We start from the raw sequence: 22,733 nt of genomic DNA on the forward strand, positions 1-22,733 counted from the left end.
CCTCCTCCCTAAAAGAAGTGTTTGCAGGCTCCGAATCTGCTGCATTTAGGAGATTTCAATACAGTTGCTTTTTCCTTCTTCCATACTTGTGTTATCTGAAAAATATCTCAAGTAGAAGATGGCCCGTGATGCCAGCCCATGTCTGGGATTCCGTCAGCCTCGATGTAACTTTCCTGGTCCTCGTTTCTCTCTTTGCCCTCACCCTTATAAGAAACACAGAAAGTGACTATGGATATTTTCTTCCCAAGCTCACACAGTGACTCCCAACCAGGAGTAGATAATGTGTCAAAATGCCCTAGGCTGGATCCTGATGGGGTGAGGATATAGAGGGATCAAACCACAGGCTTCTCCAGCAAGCCTCTGTTACTGACAGGAGTGTGTCCATCTCTCTGCTGGGCTAGGATAGAAAAACAGTTGCCAACCACTGATTAAAGCCTGTGAATGCACTTGAATTTTGAGCTTCTCCTAGGCAGGAATGAAGTAACTTACACTTTATTTTCTAAACTGCCCGGCACACAGGAGGTGCTCAGTAAATACTGGTTGAAAGAACAAACACTGTGCCTGGTACCACCCAGCTAAAGGGGACCTATGGGATACACATCTTTTAAAGTGAGCCCCCAGAAAGCCAAGGGAGGAAGAGGAACATTTATGCAGGGTTTTGGGGGTGCAGAACCCAACGAGGAATCCAGGCATCCACTCCTGTCTCAGATCAGAGGCGGGTCAAGCCTCACAAAGTGTCAAAGGGATCTGAAGCTAGAGCCACTAGTCATTAATGTTAACAAAGCCTGTCTGGGGAGGAAGCCTCAATGTGGAAGAGGGCACGTCCTGCAACTTCCCCTGGAGGGAATAATGTGTATGGATTGGCCAACAGCAGTCCGTAGGGGTGCAGGGCCCAACAGTGCACAAAGCACTGCTGAGCAGAACCTGTCGCCCTTTTGGATCCAACTGTTGCTTTTTTTTTTTTTTTTTTTTTTTTTGAGACAATCTTTCCCTGTTGCCCAGGTTGGAGTGCAGTGGTGCAATCTCAGCTCACCGCAACCTCCGCCTCCTGGGTTCAAGTGATTCTCCTGCCTCAGCCTCCCAGGTAGCTGGGACTAGAGGCTTCCGCCACCATGCCCAGCTAATTTTTGTATTTTTAATAGAGACGGGTTTTCACCATGTTGGCCAGGCTGGTCTCGACCTCCTGCCCTCAGGTGATCCACTTGCCTCAGCCTCCCAAAGTGCTGGGATTACAGGTGTGAAACACCACACCTGGCTCCAATATCCCATTTTAAAAACAAATATTTAACTTCTACTTTTCCATCCTGAATTGAAATTCATCGATACAATTATCATCTCTATAATTTAAAGTATCAAGATAATACTCTAACAAAGGAGAAATAAAGAGAAAAGCATTTTACAATAAAATAATACGCATTTTTACATAAATAATGAGGAATGACTATGCTTGCAGACAAAAACAAGCCCACAAGCCCCCCCACCAATTGCCTCATGCGTCCTGGGGTTGCTACAACCCCACTGGGAACCACTACTCTAGCCCATGGGACCCCAAGCCACAGAGTTCGTCGGCCACAGCCACTCACCCTCTGGTTGCAGGAGAGGAGGCAGGAGGCAGAGTCTAGATTGGCCTGTTCTTGCTCCACAACTGACTCATGTGGCATCTGTAGGGATAAATGCAGGTGGAGGTGAAGCACTCCGTCCTGGGTACGGCCTTCCAGGATTCCTCAGCTATGCACAGGCTCCCCTGCCCACAGCTGCCAACTTCCTGCCCAACGATGTTGCTGCAGAGGAAGGAACCTCGGAAGGTCAGCAGGGGCAGGAAGGTTCTGGCAGCTGGACTTCACTTCCTCAAAAATCCCAGGCCAAGGCCAGGCGCGGTCGCTCACGCCTGTAATCCCAGCACTTTGGGAGGCCGAGGCACGTGGATCGCTTGAGCCCAGGGGTTCAAGACCAGCCTGGGCAACATGGTGAAACCCTGTCTCTATAAAAACATAAAAATTAGCTGGGCATGGTAGTGCATGCCTGTAATCCCAGCTACTTGGGAGGCTGAGGCACAAGAATTGCTTGAACCCGGGAGGTGGAGGTTGCATTGAGCAGAGATTGCACCACTGCACTCCAGCCTGGGCAGCAGAGCTAGACTTGGCCAAAAAAAAAATCCCAAGCCAGGAAGATTGGCAAGGTCAAATTTCTTTAAGTGTTTCGCCTTGTCACTTTTGGGGATGGGGGGCTGGTGTGTTCTTCACCTGTCTGGTCTCTACTTTAACAATAATATCTACCAGCACAGATGGCTATGCCTGGACCCCCAGCTTCGCCCACAGGAGCTCTCTGGTCCAGCCCATCTAAGAGTCCAGAGATGAGATGAGGCCGCCCGCTGAAAGCCAGTTCCCCCAAGTGTGTGGCAGCACAGTGCGGGAGACACAGTGTGACCCCTGGAGCTTGATAGGCTCACATCCCAGCTGTGTGGTCCACTAGCTGTGTGATGGCAAGTCACTTAGATTCTCTGTGCTTCCTCATCAATGATAAAATGAGGAAGATAAAACCTACTTTGCTGAGTTATATTGAGCATTAAGCATAATCGATGAAAAGCACCCAGCCCAGTGCAGGAAACACAGCAGACACTCAATAAATGGTTTTTCCCCTCTCAGACGTCTGGAAGGCAGCCAAGGGCAGCAGGGAAGGCAGGCGACAGGGAGCCTCAGAGGTCTAGCTTCAAGTTCAGATCCTAAACTGCAAGCTCTACGTCTTATCAAATGGAAATGATGATGCCAACTTGGGAGGACTGACACGTGCAGGTTCCAGGGAAGCCCTGAGCTGGCCAGTCCCATGACTCCTACTAACCCTTGCCCAGTGCCATCGTAGCCACCTCTACCACCCTGCTTTTAACCCAGAAGCATCCTCCGGTCTCCCAGAGGAAAACCAGCCAGAGTGTTTACTGTATCATCTGCTGCCTCCTCCACCCCTGCGGAAGCCACTGTATGTTTACTGAGGGTAGGAGGACTGTGCCTTCCTCCTTGCAACTGATATCCTTTCTACCAAGGAAATGACGAGATAGTGTGATCTCAATCTAAAGCAGGAGTTAAGGTTGGGCATGAGGAAGAACATCCCTGCCGAGGCATCTTATCTGTATAAACCTAATTCTTCCCATGCATCTGTTAGGACACAGACAGTTATCTGCAAGACGGTGATCCCACTGAGTCTGAAGGTGGGAGATTAGGGCTGGTGACCTTGCAAGCTCCTAGCAAGGCTGGGGACCAGTGGGTCCTTCTAGGATAAATGTTCACAAACAGCCGTGGAGATTCCGCAGGGACCCACCAACTCCGGGGCCGCCCGAGCGAGCTGAGCTCACTTGGAAGTACAGGAAGTTGAGGCAGGTGGCAGTGTAGAGGTCGGCTTAGCGCACCAGCTGGCTGGAGAAGAGTGTCTGGCGGAAACCGCAGCGGAACAGGCCGCCCGTGGTGCCGTAGCACAGGTCCAGCTCCTGGGTGGCCCTCTGGCCAGAGGGGCAACACACTGAATTGAAATCCCAGCCCGCTCAGGCCTGACCTGGCCTACTCCCTTTCTGGGCAACCCTGGCCTCTCTGGGCCTCTCACCGGGGGACATTGAAACCTGTGACTCTCTGTAGGAAGGAGCAGCATGTTGTAGACCCACAGGCTGCACACTTGGCTTTTGGAGGTGGGGCAGCTCCTCATTTTGCCACAGGCCCCGCTGCAGCTTTCCATCACAGTTACCTGCCTGGCCCTGAAGATGGACCACCCAGGACTAAACCCACAGCTTCGTTTACCATCTGAGTCCAACAGAGGACTTGGCAAGGCGACACCCCCAGCCTCGCTCCTACTATCCTGGCAGGCCCCACCCCGCCACCAGGCCCTGTTTCCTGTCTGCTTTTAGAGCCTAGAGAATGGTTCCAACATTTACTCCCAGGATGACCTCTCTCTGAGCCTCAGTTTCCTCATCTGTAAAATAAAGGTGACAATCCCTGCTCCATCCACCTCTTAAGGCTGTGGGGAAGATCAAACAGCTGTGCTTTGTAAAAGGCTCTGCAAAGACCCTTTGTGATCGGCCCCAGCTGGGCTTGGGATGACCAAGTGACCTGACTCCCTCCACCTGGCCGACCCATGGGCACCTCCAGCTTTTTGGTGGCCGGTCAGTAATGCCACAAGGGAACATTGTCTTTTCTTCTCTTTTCCAAGGACCCTGGGCTCACTGGCCCTAAATCACATTTCCTATCAGAACTGGCTAGTCAGTCAATAAGGGCCCAGCTAGCACACAGGCACTTCCCGGGCAGGGTGATTGGCAAAGACTGTGGGACTGGAGGCAAAGCCTGCAAATCAGGCTCAACTCAGCCCTTCAAGAGGGCACCGCTGCCCTTTGGAATGTCGGCCAGCAGAGGGCGCTGGCTGACAAGGCAGGTGGAGCCCAGGCGAGGTTGAGGAGAATGGGGTAACTGGGCCTTTGGCACCGAGGACAAAGCTGACAGGCAAGCAGTGGGAAGCGAACCCGGCTCCGCCCCCGCTGGGCCTGTCCCTTCCTCCCTCGCCACCCAGCTCTCACCTGGATCTCTCTCTTGGTGAAGTTGATGACTTGCAGCTCACAACTGCTCCCATCCATGTGCCTGGTACAAAAATAGCCAGGTGACCCAGGGGAGGCACAGAGCCTCCGAGTGCCAGGACAGTCTCCTTAGACCCCAGCAGGGGTCGGGTGGGGGGACACCGTGCGGGCATCCAGTGGGGGTGCCGGGCTGGGTGTGTGCATGCGTGCGAGGGCGGGTCCCTCAGTGCTGGATACGTTCAGAGGAAGGGCCTAGAGGTCACAGAGTGTGAGCAGTCCCGAGGGGGTGAGAGGGGTCCCCACATTCAGTTTGCTAGGGAAGCCCAGCCTGAAACAGATCTTGATGTTCTGACAACCTTGGCCGGGACCTCGCCGCCAGGCAGGGATGTGAGCCACTGCCCCTCCATACCTCTCCCTGCCCCATCCCACCCCCAGAAAGGCCAGGGTCTCACTGGTATATGTCTGCCAGGTGCGTGTCCAGTCTCTTCAGCTCCTCCAACCGCTCTGAAAGGCCACCAGGGGTCAGTGGGGGTGAGTGACGGCCTGTGTCACCCACTGGCCCTGCCTGCCTGTGTCTGCCCTGGCCCAGCGGAGGTCTTGCACACCCTGAGCTGTGTGCATAACACCCCTGGCCCCTTACATCACGTGAGACTCTGCCCAGACTGAGGCAGGGACAGCATAGGCCCTGTAGGCCCCATGGGACAGGTGAGGGAGTCAGGTGACCTTCCTGAGGTCACACGGCAATGACTCAAACCTAAAGCCTCAGCTCTCAGGACAAAGCCCAAATTGTGTGGGCTCACACAACTCCCTGCCCTGGAGGATGACTTCAAGTCATACCTGGGTGGAAGGTGTGTACCTTCCACTCACTGAACATCCTTGGGGTGGGTGGGGAGGGTGGGGTCAGGTGCAGGAGGAAGGCACCGCCTGCAGAAACACCACGGGATTCTTGGGTCAGGAGAAGTGGATTTGACTCTCAGCTTTCCCCCTACTGGCTGTGTGACTTCGGGCAGGCCACTTAGCCTCTCTGGGTCTGTATGTCTTTGTCTGTTTCCTCCCTCAGAAACAACAGAGTGGCCAGGATTCCTGGTCACAACTACTAACCCCCTACGGGAAAAAGGAGAAGGCAGTGCTGGGGCCTCTGCATGGGAGGCCAGTGCCCCTCTGACTGTTCCAGACCCCAACAGCTCACCCTTCTCCTGGGCCCAGATGTCCAGCTCCCAGGACAGCTCAGGAACCACCAGGCAAGTCCGCCAGCCCTGACGCTTCTTGGACTTGAGAATGTCCCCAAAAATGTGGTCCCCAAAAATGTACAGGATGTCCTTCCCCCGAACCCCAAGCAGCTCGCACACCATGTCCGAAGAGCCTGCCCCACCAAGGGGAGGACAGACACTCGTTTGCCCTTCCTGCCTTGGGGTAGGTGACTCGGGGCAGGTGAGGGGCCTGGGCTCCTAGTCGCGGGAAGGAGGGTGCCCAAGGAGTGACGGGGCATGGTGGGAGCTGGTACCTCCAGAGTAGACAGCACAGTGCTGGTGGGGCCCTGTGTAGGTGCCCACGTGGAGCTTTCCTGAGTCCTGGAGGGGCAGAGGGGTGCCCTGGAGCCAGGAGAACCACATCTTTGGTCTCTAGCTAGGGAGGGTCGCAGGGAGCTGGGAGTGGCAGAGGTAACCATGGGGGGGTGTGGGAGGAAGGAGGCAGCAGAGGGCGCTGAAGGCGGCCTCGGGTTCCCTGCCTCCAGGGACAGACAGGCCAGCAGAGCTGCCAGCTATAAAGGCAGGTCAAGTCTAAGGGGCAGGCAGGCTGCCCTCCCCAACCGTGGTCCATGGGTGCAGGTGGACTGACCTCTGCACCTGCCATTACCGTGTTGACCTGCCTCAGGACCACCCCCTCTGCAAAGAAGTGGGGCTTCTGCGTGTCCACCACGATCAGGTCAAAGTAGGACCTCCAGGGCCTGCCCGAGGCTTCAGCCTGTTGGGGGTGCACACGGGCTGCACACACACAGCCTGGTAAATCTGACCTTGCCACAGCCAGTCACCCACCACAGCCTGCCTCTCCCCACCAACCTCCCAGCTGGATGAGACCTCTTCAGCCCCTGGGAACCAGGTCTCGCTGCCCAGCTTCCCCAGCCAAGCTGGGCACTAGGAAGTGCTCAAAAGGAACTTGTGGAGGTGGGTGTCGAACATCATGTGCAGCCTCAGGCCAGCCTCCAGAGCTCCTCACAGCACAGAGACCCAGGGACAGGTGGCACCAGCACGGCTACCAAGTTAGGGCCCTGCTGCCTGCCCAGTGACACCTGGTCACTCCCAGCGCCCAGGACCTGTCACTCCCAGCACCCCTCCCTTTGACCTGCCATGCCCTCGTCTCACCCACTTTCTGCCGCCCGTCCCCACACACCTGACTGCCTCCTATCACCCCCAAAGGCTCCTCCCAGGGCCTGGCTGAGGTCACCAGGCTCCTACCCACTGGGGAGCTTCCACTCGTGAGAAATGACCACTCACACTCAGGTCTTCCTCAAAGGGAGGCTGGACGTGGGAGAGGCCCTCAGCACCGCGGTGCAGCCCGGCACCCTGGGAGAGGCCCTCAGCATCGCGGTGCAGCCTGGCACCCCGGCCCTTTGCACAGCCCACCGCAGCCGTGCACGCAACACTCCAACACTCACCTCACTGATGCTGAACAGGTAGGTCATGATGGCCTGGCAAGGACAAGGCAGCGTCAGGGCACCAAGCTTGGGCCACCACCTGCCTCTGCCCTCACCCACCATCCCCCCAGCACACTGGTGGCCACGGGAGCAAGATGGTGAGAAAGTTGCTCATTCCTCTGAGGCCTTGAAAGGCCAAGAAATGGAGTCCAGGAGACCAGCCCAGTGGTGGGGGTAGGAGGGTCTTGGCTCCCCGCCCCGCCCCTCCCTGTTGCTTGCAGTGCCTCTGCGTCCCCTGGGGCCAGGAAGGAGGCCGACGGTCCACCCCTCCACACACATACTCGCATTGGTGTAGTTGTAGCTGCTGTTGGTGGCCAGAAACACTTTCCCAACCTCCTTCATCTTCCCCAGCAGGATGGGGAGGCGTGGCTGGGGCAGAGATAGGGGGACTTGCAGGGGTGGGACTCCCAGAGCCGCCCTGGGATCCTCTCCTCGGGTTTCAGCCTTCTGGGAGCCCACCCCAGCCCAGGCAGGTAGGCACCAGGCCCCATAGAAAGATCCCCAGCCATCCGGGGAGCAGAGCTCAGCCTAAACCTCGAAGAAAGCCAGGGAAGGGTTGCGGGGGCAGCCCTGCTGCTTCGGGGGTGATGGCCATGGCCCTGGGTCTGTGGCCACTCACATCCTTCTCCACATAGTTCTCCAAGTCCTCCAGGGTCTTCTCCTTGAGACAGCCCTGCAGGAGGGAGCAAAGCGCCTGTGTGTGTGTGTGTGTGTGTGTGCGCGCGTGTGTACCCACCCACATGTCTGTGTCCAAGATGAGAAAAGTGGGCGGCTCTGGGAAGCCCAGACCAGACCTCAGTCCTCAGTGGGAAGAGGATGGAAAGTCTATGGGGACCGGAGGCCTGAAGGCTGCCCAGGGAACCAAGAGCAGACAGGTCAGGGGTCCGGGGGTTCTGGACCACTCACTCACCGACCGGTGGATGTTATTCATGGCATCAGTCACATCCTGGAAGAGGCTTCGGAAGGACATGAAGAGGTTCCCATGCTGATAGCCGGTGTCACAACTGGGGCAGGCAAAGAGGGGACGGGGAGGCCAATAAGGGGGCCTGAAATGACCTCCAACCCTGAGTCCCACACCAGAGCAACCCCACCAGCCACACTGGGGCCTTCACTGGGCTTATGTCCCAGCCATCCTGGGAGGGGCATCACCCAGAGCTAAGGGTCACCCCTTGGGGGCAGCACCAGTGGCAGGGTTGGGGGCTGCCCTGCAATAGAGGCCTTCGCACTGAGCCTCCTGGAGCCCCTCCAGCCCCTTGGGGAACCCTTGGGGGGCCCCTCTTTGGGGTTTGGTCCCTGAGCAGCGGCAGTGTCCTACTGGTCGTCCCAGGGCTGGGCAGGGCACAAGACGCACTTAGTGTAACGGGAGCAGCCGGAGAAGAAGTCCACCAAGCAGGCATAGAGGTAGGTTTCTGGGGGCAGACAGGATGGTCAGTTGTCAGCCCAGGGAGCCAGGCAGTTCTCCACCAGGCCAGAGCTGGGACCCTCAGCTCCGGAACTCAGGACCACCTCCCGTGCCCCCAACCCTCCACCCACCAGGCAGGTTGAACAGCATGTTGAGTATGTAGAAACACTGCAGGTCGTCCCTCTGAATGAACTTGCTGGGGTAGAAGCTCCAGATCTCTGCCCTGAGGAGGGGTAGGCTGGGTGCAGCCAATGACCCCTCCCCAGTGCCTCCTGGAGGCCTGTCCAGGCTCTGGCCATCCCTTCCAACCACCACGCATCCCTTCTGTGCTGAGCCTCCACCATGGGCCTGTGTCCTTCCTCCCTCCCTCCCTCTGTCCTCCCCCAAGGTGAGCAGTCCTCCCTTCCTGGCCTGCCACCCTCCTGGCACCTTTGTCCCTTACTCCGAGAGGAAGGTGAAGCCATAGGCACCCAGCAGCACATTCCCGTGGGCGTCCACCTTCAGCAGGTTCCCATAGAGTGCATCAAACACCAGCCCCCTGCAGACGGGGGTCGGGGGGCACTGTGGGTGGGGGTACCAAGGCCGGGTGGCCTCCCACCTGTCCTGAGCCACACACCTGGTGGGGAAGGTGGGGTCGTAGGTGTAGCGCAGGATCTCATGCGGGTACCCAATGCACACCAGGCGCTCCAGCAGCAGCTCGAAGGTCAGGGCCTCATAAGCTGGGGACCCGTAGGCTGCAGAGGCCCAGACAGAATCAGGGGTTTGGTGCCCAGCTGCCCACCCCTGCTCCCTCCAGCTCCCAATACGCTGTGTTCCAGCCCTCTCTACCAGCCAGAGTGTAGTCCATGTCGAAGCCAAAGCAACGAATCTTCCCCAGCGCCAGGCTGCGGTTGACAAAAATCCTGGGGAGAGAGAGGAGGATGTTGGCATCAGCCCGCCAGCCCCCCAGAATCCAAGGCCCAAGGACAGAGGGGGTGGAAACCCAGCAGAGGAGGGCAGAGCACCCCCTGCAGCTGCAGAAAGGATAGGGGAAACAGGTCGGGCCAAGCCAGGGCCCTGCCTGGACCCATGTGTGTCTGAAGGCAAGTGTGAGTGTGCATGTAAGCACGTGTGAGCATGTGTGCAAGCGTGCATCTGAGTGTGTGCGGGCAATCAGCAGCTTGCTGTCCCACCATGCAGGCATGTTATAGGCATCCAACCCTGTAAGAAAGTAGGTGCAGTGGTTGGTGTGAGGGTTGTCACCTTCTGAAATGGGACCCCAGTGTCCAAATTCAGAGATGATGTGTTTGTCACAATTGGATAGCACCTGTCACTGTGTCCGTGGTGAAGGGGAGAGATCTTCGTGGAGGGAGGGAAGTGAAGGGGACCTCCCGCCAGAGTGTGTGTGGTCAGTTCCCTGATGGGTTGCTGCAGCTATGGAAGTGCGTCCCTTGTGAGTGCAAGTGTTCGTCTGCATTTTGGGAGTCCCCATAGCTGTGTATTTAAAGGAGCCCCTGTGTGCTGCTGTGGCGTGTGGGGTGTTTATGGGCTGAGACCCCTGGCCCCCACCCCAGGTGCCCATCTCACCGCTGGTGCCAGTCCTGCTTCGGGCCTTGAGGGGAGACCAGTCCCTCCGGCTCTCCCCAGTCTACACTGGCCATCGTCACCCAGAGTGAGGAGGAGGCAAGTGTCCCTTCCTCAGCCTCCTGCACACTATCAGTGGGGCCCAGCCACTCTCCTCTCCCTCAGAAGCTTCAGGCACCACTGACCCAGCTGGCCCCACCCTGTGCTCCCATCTCCCCTGAGCCCCTTTGAGGGAGGAGTCAGCCAGGACAGGCTCTGGTATCCCATCCTTTTCTCTAGAGCAAAAGCAGCAAGGATCTAGGAAGAGCAATTCATGTCCACTGCACCCTCCTCATTCCTAGGGCTGGACCTCAGCGGCCTGGAGAGTAGCGGAGAACCCAGAATGAGGCAAATGACGGGATACAAAGTCAGCAGGCTCCGTACTGTACTCATGATCAAAGAAATAACTCAGCACTCTTGCTTTATGCACAATTCTGACACATTTGGTTATCAAATTTCCCAGCTCAAGGCCATTTAGAGAAGACATTGCTAGAAGCATGCCAAGGGCTATAAGAATTGGGAAGATAACTGGGATCTCAGAATGGGGGGGTGGCGGAAAGTACAAAAGGAAGTGTCAAAAAGCAGAACCACTGGGGCCATTTAGTGTAGAGTTCTAAATACTCCCTGAGGGCCCATACCACTGGCTCCACAACCAAGCATGTGACTTCCATTTGGAGCGGTGACCTGGATCATCCAGAAAGACTTAACTGAAGTGCCAGGCCCTCTTTTAAAAAGAAAGACAAGGCTGGGCACAGTGGCTCACGCCTGTAATCCCAGCACTTTGGGAGGCCAAGGCGGGTGGATGCGTGGTCAGGAGATCAAGACCAGCCTGGCCAAGATGGTGAAACCCTGTCTCTACTAAAAATACGAAAAAAAAAAAAATTGCCCTCTTGGGAGCCTGAGGCAGGAGAAAAAAAAAAAATTAGCCTCTTGGCAGCTTCTCGGGAGGCTGAGGCAGGAGAATTGCTTGAACCCAGGGGTTGGAGGTTGCAATGAGCTGAGATCGCTGCACTCCAGGCTGGGCAACAGAGTGAGATCCCGTCAATAAAAAGGGAAAGAAAAGAAAGAAAGAAAAAAAGAAAGAAAGAAAGAAAGAAAGGAAAGAAAGAAAGAAAGAAAGAAGGAAGGAAGGAAAGAAAGAGAAAGAAAGAAAGGAGGGAGGGAGGGAGGGAGGGGGGAGGGAGGGAGGGAGGGAAGGAAGGAAGGAGGGAAGGAAGGAAGGAAGGAAGGGAAAGGAAAGGAAAGGAAGAAAGAAAAGGGCCTGGCGCAGTGGCTCACACCTGTAATCCCAGCACTTTGGGAGGCCAAGGCGGGCAGATCACTAGGTCGGGAGTTTGAGACAAGCCTGGCCAGCACGGTGAAACCCCATCTCTACTAACAATACCAAGATTAACCAGGCATGGTTGCGCATGCCTGTAATCCCAGCTACTCAGGAGGCTGAGGTGGGAGAACCACTTGAACCCAGAAAGCAGAGGTTGCAGTGATCCAAGATCGTGCCACTGCACTCCAGCCTGGGCAACACAGCAAGACTCCCTCTCAAAAAAAAAAAAAAAAAAAGACAGACAAGTTTACAGTCGGTTTCAGCACTTTCTCTCTAAAATGGCTAAACTAAACTAAATGAAGGTGGCACTCTTAAAAGGATAAAAGTTATCTGGAACAACAACAGAAAAACATATCCATGGAAGAGCTCCTTCCTTGACAAAGCCAGATGGGCAAGCACAGTTGTGTGCTGCGGAACGATGTTCTGCCCAACAGCGGACTGCGTATGCCACTGAGTCCCGTAAGATGATAAGGAGCTCAACAACTCCTATGGCCTAGTGACCTCATCGCCATCATAATGCAAAGCATCACTCACATGTTTGTGGTGATGCTGGCTAGGAGAAATAGGCTGTACCCTGCAGCCGAGGTGTGTAGTAGGCTGTACCATCTAGGTTTGTGTAAGTGCACTCTATGACATCACACAATGATGAAATCGACTAATGACACGTTTTCCAGAACAGATCCCTGTGGTCAAGCCCCGCATGACTGTATTAAGATGGTGAGGCAAAGATATGGAGGCTGCAGGATATGTGTTTCCTCATCGGATGGAGGGATGGAGGATGGATGGAGAGATGGGTGGATGCATGAATGAGTGAATGGACAGACAGTTGGATGGGTAGATTCGTGGATAGACGGGCTGATGGTTAGCAGGCTATATACAGCAGCCTTCACGGAAGGTGTCAGGGGAGAACTGAGCTTCAGAAATCAGGAGGCTGTCTGGAGTCACTTCCACTCATTATTCCATGCGCTCTGCTCATCTCATGGGAGCCCTTTAAGCCCCTTTTCCACATTGCCTGGCTCCTTTCTAGGTCAGAAAAGAGAAGGAGGAGTAATACCTGGTTAGGAGAAGTCTCTAGGGGTTGCTCAGCCCTTCCACTGGGAGGCATCATGGCAGCTGTACAAAACCTGCCTTTCCTATAGCTGAACTTAGGCTCTATCTTGAAGTCTCTTTGCACCTGAGGGTGGTGAAGCCATCCAGCAACGTTCAGGTACGATGAATCACTTCAGTGGTTTCTCGGGTCCCTTCTCCAGGTACCTCTTCTGGGGTCGACTCAACAATGTGGGACTTATCCGCAGCCACACTGGTAATTGGGAAGGGCTTCACTTCCTGGAGGGTCCCAGGTCCTCACATTGCTGCCTGTTAAGGTAGCCACATCCCTGTTGAGTCTTTGGCTGGTATGGTCTCTGCTACCATCTTAGGATATGGCTGCTTGTCCAGACCACAGAGTCCTTAGGCTAACCGCATGTACAGTCAGGGAGGACTGCAGGCTGCCACAGGCCCCGCTTGGTCCTGATTCCTGAGCCAATGCTAAGGCACCCCTGTGAGGCTTGATGCACTGGGAGCCCCTTCAAGAAAAGACTTGCCACCATAACAATAAGCAAATGGTTGCCCATTTTTACTGTGTGCCAAGCCTCCTAACAGCCCCACGAGACAGGCTAACTGTTCACTGGATTCATGAATGATCAAACTGAGGCACAGAAGGGTTAAGCAACTCGCCCACACTTACCAGGCTGATAAATGGCAGAGTGGGACTGAGCCCAGGCAGCTGTGTGCCAGCATCCGTATTCTTAATCGGTAGGCAAAACCGCCTCTGCCCACGGCCCATCACAAAAGTCCCTTGACTTTTCAATGTCGTTAAAGACAAAGAAGGGTGGAGGAAATGTTCCAGATTACAGGAGGCTAAAGAGCCACGGTGAATGAACGCAATATTCAAGCCTACGCAGAATCCTGTACTGCAGGCACATATAGTGCCAAGGACATGATGGGGTCAACAAATAAGATTGCAGTGTGGGTGGTGGGTCAGATGAAAGTTCTGTCTCAGTGTAAACCTATGAACTTGATGACTATACTGTGGTAATGTAAGAAAATATCCCTATTCCTGGGAAATTCTCACTAAAGAATTTAGGATAAAGCTCATGATAAGTGTAAATTACCTTCAAGTGGTTCAGGAAAAATAATTGTGTGTATACACATACATACAGACAGACACATACATGCATACATACACACATATACATACATACATACACATACATACATACATACCCATGTGTGTTCATATAGAGCAGGGGACAAACAACAAAGCAAACAGAGTAAAATGTTAGCAACAGGTACATCTTGGTAAAGCCTGTAAGGATAGCCTCTGTACTATTTTTTACTTTTACAACTTTTCATAAACTTGAAATTGCTTCCAAATTTCAAAATTTCTTAAAAAGAAGGTCTATGTTGCAACCTACTCATCTGACAAAGGGCTAATATCCAGAATCTACAATGAACTCAAACAAATTTACAAGAAAAAAACAAACAACCCCATCAAAAAGTGGACGAAGGAGATGAACAGACACTTCTCAAAAGATGACATCTATGCAGCCAAAAAACACATGAAAAAATGCTCATCATCACTGGCCATTAGAGAAATGCAAATCAAAACCACAATGAGATACCATCTCACACCAGTTAGAATGGCGATCATTAAAAAGTCAGGAAACAACAGGTGCTGGAGAGGATGTGGAGAAATAGGAACACTTTTACACTGTTGGTGGGACTGTAAACTAGTTCAACCATTGTGGAAGTTGGTGTGGCGATTCCTCAGGGATCTAGAACTAGAAATACCATTTGACCCAACCATCCCATTACTGGGTATATACCCAAAGGATTATAAATCATGCTGCTATAAAGACACATGCACACATATGTTTATTGCAGCACTATTCACAATAGCAAAGACTTGGAACCAGCCCAAATGTCCAACAATGATAGACTGGATTAAGAAAATGTGGCACATATAGAACATGGAATACTATGCAGCCATAAAAAATGATGAGTTCATGTCCTTTGTAGGCACATGGATGAAGCTGGAAACCATCATTCTCAGCAAACTATCACAAGGACAAAAAACCAAACACTGCATGTTCTCACTCTTAGGTGGGAATTGAACAATGAGATCACATGGACACAGGAAGGGGAACATGACACACTGGGGCCTGTTGTAGGGTGGGGGGAGGGGGGAGGGATAGCGTTAGGAGATATACCTAATGCTAAATGATGAGTTAATGGGTGCAGCACACCAGCATGGCACATGTATACCTATGTAACAAACCTGCACGTTGTGCACATGTACCCTAAAACTTAAAGTATAATAATAAAAAATAAAATAAAATAAAATAAAAAAACAGGTGCAAAAAAAAAAAAAACCCAGAAAAAATGCTGATTTGCCTTTTTAACATGTTGGGATTGTCCTTGATTGTGAGTTTGGTGCTTGACCTTCATCTGTGGAAATTATATGGCTTAAATTAGATCACTGTTTTTGTAGAGTTGATTTTTGTCTACTTCTGCTGAAATCTTTGATTTCTTTCTGGACTTATAACAACTTCAGCCATCCTTGATGTCCTGGCTTAATGAGTTACAGTTAAAACACTAACACTTTGATGCTAGTTTAAGACTCAGTTTTCCTGTTATAGTGTTATTTAAAAAAAAAAATCTAACTGCAGGGCAATCTACATGCCCCTGTGTAGCCAAATATCATTACTACTAACTCTGTAATCAGCTCATGAGTTTTGCTTTGTTCTGTCTACAGTCTAGCTGTTCTACCTTGGAGGAGTCTCTCAGAGTACCTAATGCCCTCCACACCAGAAATTAAAGGTTTATTTTTACTTTTCAAATAAATAGTGATTATGTATATAGTACATGATATTAAAGAATGTACAACAAAATGTTTATTTCCAGTGATTGGATTATGGATGATTTTTATATATTTGTCTTTCACATTTTATTTTCTAATCTTTTTGTATTAAGCACAGATTACTTTTGTAAAAATATATCACTTTTGGAGTAAAGTTAAAAAATGTGTAAAGCTAAAAAAAACAACAAAAAAAGAAGGTCTATGTTCCAAGACCCCTTTTCCAGCCTCCTTATTGCTATCCTGGAGTTCTTCCCCTCTTCCTCCCACCTTCTTCTGAGCCCCTAGTTTGGCAGCTCTCCTTTATTACAGGGAGGTGGAAACAGGACCAAGCCAGCCAGCGTTCCTCTTGATTCTTCTACCTAGACTGTATCCATTTAAAAAGTGTTGCCGGGCACGGTGACTCACGTCTAGAATCCCAGTGAGTCCGGAGGCCAAGGCAGGAGAATCACTAGAGGCCAGAATCTCAAGACCAGCCTGGGCAACATAATAAGACCTATCTCTTTAAAAATTTCAAAAAACTAGCCATGGTGGCACACATCTGCACTCTCAGCTACTCAGGAGGCTGAGTGGGGAGGATCTCTTGTGCCTAGGAGGTGGAGGCTGCAGTGAGCCATGATCGCACCACTGCACTCCAGTCAGGGCAACAGAGCGAGACCCATTCTCTTGGAAAAAAAAAGTGTCAAGACCAAGCAGGCTCTGTTCACCCCTACTGCCTGCACTCAAAGAGGCCACCAGAACCGGGGTGCATGGTGGGGCAGGGACCAAGCGCAGGGCGTGGCTGCCTCCCCTCACCTTCTGTAAGAGGCAAAATTCCAGATCCCCACAGCGCATCCACCACAGCTTTAGCAGTGCGGAACCTGTGGCCTGGGGATGGGGCAACTTCCATTCTCCTGAGCTTGGAGAAACCATCCTGAGGTGACCAGAAACCTCCTTCCAGACAGGGCCTTCCTCGCACAGGTGCAGCTGGTACAGAGGGATTGAGCGGGGGACCTAACCGGTACACCAGGGAGTCTTTTTAACAGAGGAGAGTCTTGGATGAGGTATTAAAGAAAATGTAGGATTTTTATTAGTTAGTTTAGAAGAGAAAGGAATTTCACATAGCCAGCAAGGAGCCCAGTGCTGGGAGGCAGAAAGAAAACAAACCACAGGGTACAGCAAAGGATGGGACCTGCCCTGAGGGCAATGGCCGTTGAACCATGCTATGGTCCCCAGGTGTCTGCTCCCCTCTGATGTGGCCACACTGCTAAAAGCCATGTTCTAGGCTGGCTGGGGAGGGACTCCGACCAGTCTGTGACCAAAGGGTGGTCTCTACTGGCTGGGAGGGTCAGAGAATGAGTCAGGGACGTGGGGCACCATGGCCCAGATTCAATTCTACCTTACCCAGGGCAAATGCTGGCCACTTTTTTGGGCTCAGGGTCATGGAGGGAGAGATTTGGGGTGAGATTAGGAAATTTCCAAAAACCTATCTCTCCTTCCATCAAAACAATGGACATTGCTAGGAGTTTGTGGTGCGTGTGTAAGTCCATCTGTGAGTGGGGGATGTGTGAGTGTGGATATATGTGCACACGTGAGCAGGTGCACGCATGTGCATGAGTGTGGCTGTCAGCGTGTATGATGGCCTGCATGCATGTGTGAGCGTGGGTGGGTGGGTGGGTAATGGGGTGCGCCTGTGTGACCTGGGTGGGCATGCTGGGACCAGGGCCGGGCAGAGGGCATGCCAGACACTGACCCCAAGCTTGGGCTGGAGCCCTTGGAGCCTGCAGTTTCAGGGAAAGGTGGAAGAGAGGTGGGGACAGGAATGTCATTACACAGCCCAGAGAAGGCAGGGGAGACCAGGAGCCAAGAGTTCCCCCAAAGTGCCATCAGTGCAAGGCTCTTGGGACTCCTCTTTAACCCCTGAGGGGGCGAAGCCTTATTTACTCCTAAATTGGAACAGCAAGGGGTCCCTCATCTCAGCAGCTGTGCAGTCCTGACAGGTCGTGTCTCCCCAGGGAAGCATCTGAGGATCGCGGAGGTGGAGGGCACCGGAGTCTCAGGAGACATCTGTGTCCTCTCCTGGAGGAACATGTCAGGGAGGGTGCTGGAGGCCTCTAGTCCAGCAGCAGAGGGCAGGGATTTGCAGGAGAGCACCGAAGCAAGATCTGGGGCAGAAGGAAGGGCATCCAAGGCCACGGCAAACCTGCTCAGCTCCCACTGAGGTTCAGCCAGGGGAGGCCGAGAGCCAAAGCTGGGGCACCTCTCCCACAGAGAGCCACGGGCCCCCTCCCTGCAACCTTCAGAGTCGGAAGGGACGAGTATCTACACAGCAGGATGTGGAAGAGATGAGGAGGGGCCAGGGCAGAGTTCAGAGGCAAGGGGAAGCTGGTGGGAGTCTGAGATCTGCGTATTCCAGGCAGCTCCTATTCATAAACCATCCTAGTCAGACAACATGCATTGATTATGCATCTGCCTCCCGCCACGCCCACGCTGGAAGCTGGGTTCAAAACTATGACTAAGATGTGTCACTTGTCCTTTAGGGAGTTCACAGTACAGGAGGAGACAGACAACACATGTTACTAGGAAACAGTGAAAAGATGAGCCCATGTCCTTGAGCACCCAGGGGGATCAGGGAGTGCTTTCCGGAGAAGGAAGCCTTGAAGGATAAGCCGCCAGGCAAGGGCAGGTGGAGCCGCACTCATGCAAGGGTGTCCACGAATGGTGCTGAGTGACAGACTGGCCAGTGGGCAGGAATCGCAAGCAGACAGGCCTGGCCAGAGGGGGGCACACGTGACTGGAAATGCAGCAGAAGGGCATGAGGGGTGAGCTGGGGCATGCTGCAGTGGCTCTCCAGGGACTTTATCTTGTAGGCGACAGACCATACGTGGAAAGTGGCAAGAGGGAGAGTGACCTAATCCCCTGTGCAAGAAGGGTCGATCTCCCTGGCCCCATTACAGTCACGGGGCTTTGGGCGTAAAATATAGAAGCAGGACATCAACAGGAGAGTTGTACTTCACCAAAAACCTGGCCTTTGTAGGGGTCCGGGGTGAAGGCAGTTCCAGGAGAAGGTGATGCCCACTCTCTTTTGAAAACTGAACAGGAGCCCCCTGGGCAGACCACAGGAAGAATTCTTAGCAGAACAACAGTGGGTGTGAAAGGGAGAAGGGGTGTGACCCGCCCACAACCAGTCCCCAAGGACCCATGGGAGATGGGAGCAGGGAGTGAGGCCAGATTGGGAGGCTCCTGTGTTCCACTAAAGAGCTTGACCTTGATCCTATAGGTGGTGGGGAGCCAGGCAGCATCTTGAGCACGATGAGGATGTGCTCCACCATGTTTCTAAGGCTGCCCCTGGTGTCAGCTCAAGGAGGCATTGGAAGCTCAGATAAAGCAGAGCTGCTGAGAAGTCACTGCAGTAGCCCAGGAAGGCACTACTGAGAGCCTGCATTGATGGGAAATAGAGAAGGGAGGACAGCCCAGAGACCCACTACACTACGTTAGTCAAGACTTGAGAACTGATCAGCCGTAGGGGATCTTGGTGAGGGAAGAGGCTTAGATTCTAAGGAGCCAGAGGAGTATGGGGTCACCCACCCAGGGATGCCAGAAGGAAGGGGGCTTGTCAGGAGGGTGAACGGCCCCATTCATGAGCTGGGGAGGCCTGGGCTGAGGCACACTTGGGAGTTGCAGGTCTACAATTCCTAAACTGAACCCATTAGGGCCAGATATATTCAGATTCAATCTTTTCTTTTCTTTTCTTTTTTTGAGACGGGGTTTTGCTCTTGTTGCCCAGGCTGGAGTGCAATGGTGCGATCTTGGCTCACTGCAACCTCCGCCTCCCTGGTTCAAGCAATTCTCCTGCCTCAGCCTCCCAAGCAGCTGGGATTACAGGTGCCCGCCACCATGCCTGGCTAATTTTTTTGTATTTTTAATAGAAATAGGGTTTCACCATGTTGGCTAGGCTGGTCTCAAACTCCTGACCTCAGGTCATCTGCCCGCCTTGGCCTCCCAAAGTGCTGGGATTACAGGCATGAACCATTGCACCCAGCCTCAATATTTTCCTTTTAAGAAAAATTTTTTTAGAGACGGGGGTCTCACTATGTTGCTCAGACTGGTCTGGAACTTCTGGGCTCAAGCAATACACTGGTCTCAGCCTCTAGCTGGGATTACAGGCACAAGCCACCATACCCAGCTAGATTTAATATTTTCTGGATGTAAGAAGGTAAAACATAATTTCCTCTATATATGCACGATCACACCCTTGTTGGGATCTGGGGCAGCAGCCCATAGTCAAACACATTGACATTCCTGCAGCCAACATATGAATATTCATTCACACGAAGTGGCTACATAGGGACAGCAAATAACCTCCTGTCCAGGCCTATTAAGGTTTTCCATCAAATGAGTTTGGAATACCCCCTAGATTTTTGGACCTAGGGAGCAAGGATGAGAGATGTTGCATCAGCGTCTATGGCAGCTAAAGATCGAGCACCAGGAGCCTTGGAGAGGGACAGAAAGAGAGGCAAGAACGGAGCCCCGGGAACAACCAGGTAGGATGGAGACAGGAGAGGACCCAGCAGAGAAGGCCAAGAGGAAGCAGGCAGAGGAGCGGAAGAGGAGGAAGAGAAAGGCTGGCCCAAGCCCCTGGAGCAGGCACTGTGCTGCAGAAAGGCAGAGGGAGAGAAGGCCCCAATGCCCCCTACACTAGGCAATAGGTCAGAGGAGGCCTTGGCTGGCCGATGAGATGTCAGTGGTGAGATAGGGCAGGAGTCAGGAGGGAGAGGAGGGTGCAGACGTGGGAACAGCCTGTGAAAGACAACCCTTGCAGGAGTCTTAGCCAAGAAAGAAATGACTTCAGGGCAAGTAGCCAGACTGATGGGCAAGAAACCCAGCAGGGCTGAAGGACCAGAGTCTCAATGAGCAGCAAAGAGGCCACAGGAAGGAAAGTGGGTTAAAAGACAATGGTGTGGGACGGTTGCGGTGGCTTATACTTATAACCCCAGCACTTTGGGAGGCTGAGGCAGGCGGATCACTTGAGGTCAGGAGTTTGAGACCAGCCTGGACAATATGGTGAAAACCTGTCTCTACTAAAATACAAAAATTAGACAGGCGTGGTGGCAGGCACCTGTAGTCCCACCTATTCAGGAGGCTGAGGCAGAAGAATCGCTTAAACCCAGGCAGTGGAGTTTGCAGTGAGCCGAGATCCTGCCACTGCACTCCAGCCTGGATGACAGAGTGAGACACCATCCCAAAACAAGCAAGCAAAAAAAGACAATGGTTTGTGTCCACCAAAAGACGTGTGCAAAATGCCACGTCATCTTTATCCATCATCGTCGCAAACTGAAAACAACCCAAATGTTCAACAGTTCCAGAATGGGTCAATAAATGGTGACGTGTCGACCCAGTGGAATCAGCAATGAAGAAAAACCAAACATGCTACCCACAATAACATGGGTGACTCTTACAGACCCAGCAGTGGGCATAGGAATTCATGTACATCACTGTATGTACCTCCTACCTGAATTTAAAACCATGAAAGATGATAAAATGTAAGGTTTCAGATGTGGAGCAGCCTGGGAGATGACAAGGTCCAAGGTGTCACCAACAGTTCACATGGGTTATTCTAAAACAGTTACAGAAGACTATTTTTGAAAGTGGATGGGGCTGTACTATTTTTTCACAGACTCTGCCCTATGAGGCTGCCAGTCCCAGCTGCCCCTTCTCCACCTGTCCCCAATTCTGCTCCCTGACTCCATTGCAGCTTCCCCCGTGGACACCAGACCCTGGACTCTCACTCACTCACTCATTCACTCACACTCAGACATGCACACCACACCGCACAGCACCCCACACAGCACACTGCACACCCTCACAAGGGCCAGACCTGGATAAAGATGTGAGTGAAACAGCACGTGGGGAAGCAGACCAGGAAGTCTCTACTGAAGGCCTCTCTATTGGGTCAAGCTGGTTGTGCCAAGCTCCTTTTGCCCTTGGGATGAGCTCCTTCCCAGGCGGCTTTTCCAGCTGTCACACCAGCTTGACTTCTGAGAATTCTCCCTCTCCCTCTGTCCACACACCAGTCACTCTAGAGCCTGAATGCATGTGACACAGGACATACGGGGAAGGCCTTAGGAAACAATGAACAGTAGCTGCCTGGCACCGCAGCTATTGTTCATTATTGAATTAATGAATTATCATCATCCAAAATGGTTAAAATGTTCCCATCTTCATTTTCTCTTCAATAAGTTATGTCTGAATTGATTTTTTTTTTTTTTGAGTCAGAGTCTCGCTCTGTCACCCAGACTGGAGTGCAGTGGCACGATCTCGGCTCACCGCCACCTCTGCCTCCTGGGTTCAAGCGATTCTCCTGCCTCAGCCTCCCGAGTAGCTGAGATTACAGGTGCATACCACCACACCCAGATAATTTTTGTATTTTTAAGTAGAGACGGGGTTTCACCATGTTGGCCAGGCTGGTCTCGAAATCCTTACCTCAAGTGATCCGCCCGCCTTGACCTCCCAAAGTGCTGGGATTATAGGCGGGAGCCACTGCGCCCGGCCGTCTGAATTGATTTTTAAAGAAGATAGGTTGGAGAGACCTGAGAGTGGCAGCTCTGTAGGAGTGACAGTTCACAGAAGTCTCAAATTCACACTCAGCAGGCAGAAGCAGTGCCTGTCTGTGAGAAGCTGAGAGTTCCCTCGGAGGGCGGCCCCTGGGGGGTCCTGGGCAGCACAAGCTAAGCCCTGTGAGGAGATTCTAGGTCGGCAGGAGAGTGACCTAATTAAACACACAGGCTTATTCTTAGACGAGGGGCCCCAGTTAAGGCCCCTGGGTAAGCACAGCACAAAGGCACAGCCCTAGAGGTGACCGGAATAATTCTCATTTTTAAGTAGCAGCCACTTTTTTTTATTATAAAAGTAGTACACATTCATCGTAGAATGTTTAGAAAATATAGAAAGTACAGGAAAGGAAATGCTCTCTACTAGAAATAACCGCTATTTTTGCTTATTTCCTTCCCGGTCTTCTTTTTATACATATTTACATATTTGACGACTGAGGGGAAATGTTTATTCACAAGTGTAAGTGAAAAAAATATATAAAATTATAAACGGCACAATCCTAAATTTGTTCTGCAAATTAGGACTGTTATACATATGCAGTTCTGTGTCCTGTTTGTTTCATTCAATATTAAAAACCAACATCTCCTTTACGTCATTAAATATTCAGCAACTTGATTTTTAATGGCTTCATAATGTCCATCATATAGAATAGTGTATACACTGTTGCCCTGTAAT

The 22,733-nt window shown here is 52.4% G+C and overlaps 1 protein-coding gene across 1 annotated transcript; it reads right to left on the reverse strand.

The window, feature by feature from the left end:
* On the reverse strand, positions 1 to 10,351 carry NT5DC4 (5'-nucleotidase domain containing 4). The gene is made up of 17 exons (XM_054678194.2): positions 10,213 to 10,351; positions 9,475 to 9,548; positions 9,263 to 9,380; positions 9,089 to 9,184; positions 8,778 to 8,884; positions 8,596 to 8,653; positions 8,155 to 8,248; positions 7,864 to 7,917; positions 7,530 to 7,613; positions 7,206 to 7,238; positions 6,389 to 6,514; positions 6,054 to 6,120; positions 5,739 to 5,912; positions 5,002 to 5,053; positions 4,553 to 4,613; positions 1,584 to 1,661; positions 1 to 203 (listed from the first exon to the last, which is right to left on the reverse strand). Exons 1-17 carry the CDS (start codon positions 10,284 to 10,286, stop codon positions 108 to 110), a joined length of 1,446 nt encoding a protein of 481 aa, XP_054534169.1. The 5' UTR covers positions 10,287 to 10,351; the 3' UTR covers positions 1 to 107.
* Between the last annotated feature and the right edge of the window lie 12,382 nt (positions 10,352 to 22,733).

The sequence above is a fragment of the Pan troglodytes genome, chromosome 12 (genome assembly GCF_028858775.2).
Source record: "Pan troglodytes isolate AG18354 chromosome 12, NHGRI_mPanTro3-v2.0_pri, whole genome shotgun sequence".
Taxonomy (NCBI): Eukaryota; Metazoa; Chordata; class Mammalia; order Primates; family Hominidae; genus Pan; species Pan troglodytes.

What these genes read in the sequence shown, in the direction of transcription:
- NT5DC4 (XM_054678194.2), bottom strand. Translation starts at nt 10,286, where the DNA reads ATGGCCAGTGTAGACTGGGGAGAGCCGGAGGGACTGGTCTCCCCTCAA. An exon ending in AGAACTATGTGGAGAAGGAT is followed by an intron (nt 7,614 to 7,863) that starts GTGAGTGGCCAC and finishes TCTCTGCCCCAG; the next exon opens with CCACGCCTCCCCATCCTGCT. An exon ending in TCCTCTCCTGCAACCAGAGG is followed by an intron (nt 204 to 1,583) that starts GTGAGTGGCTGT and finishes GTTTCTTATAAG; the next exon opens with GGTGAGGGCAAAGAGAGAAA.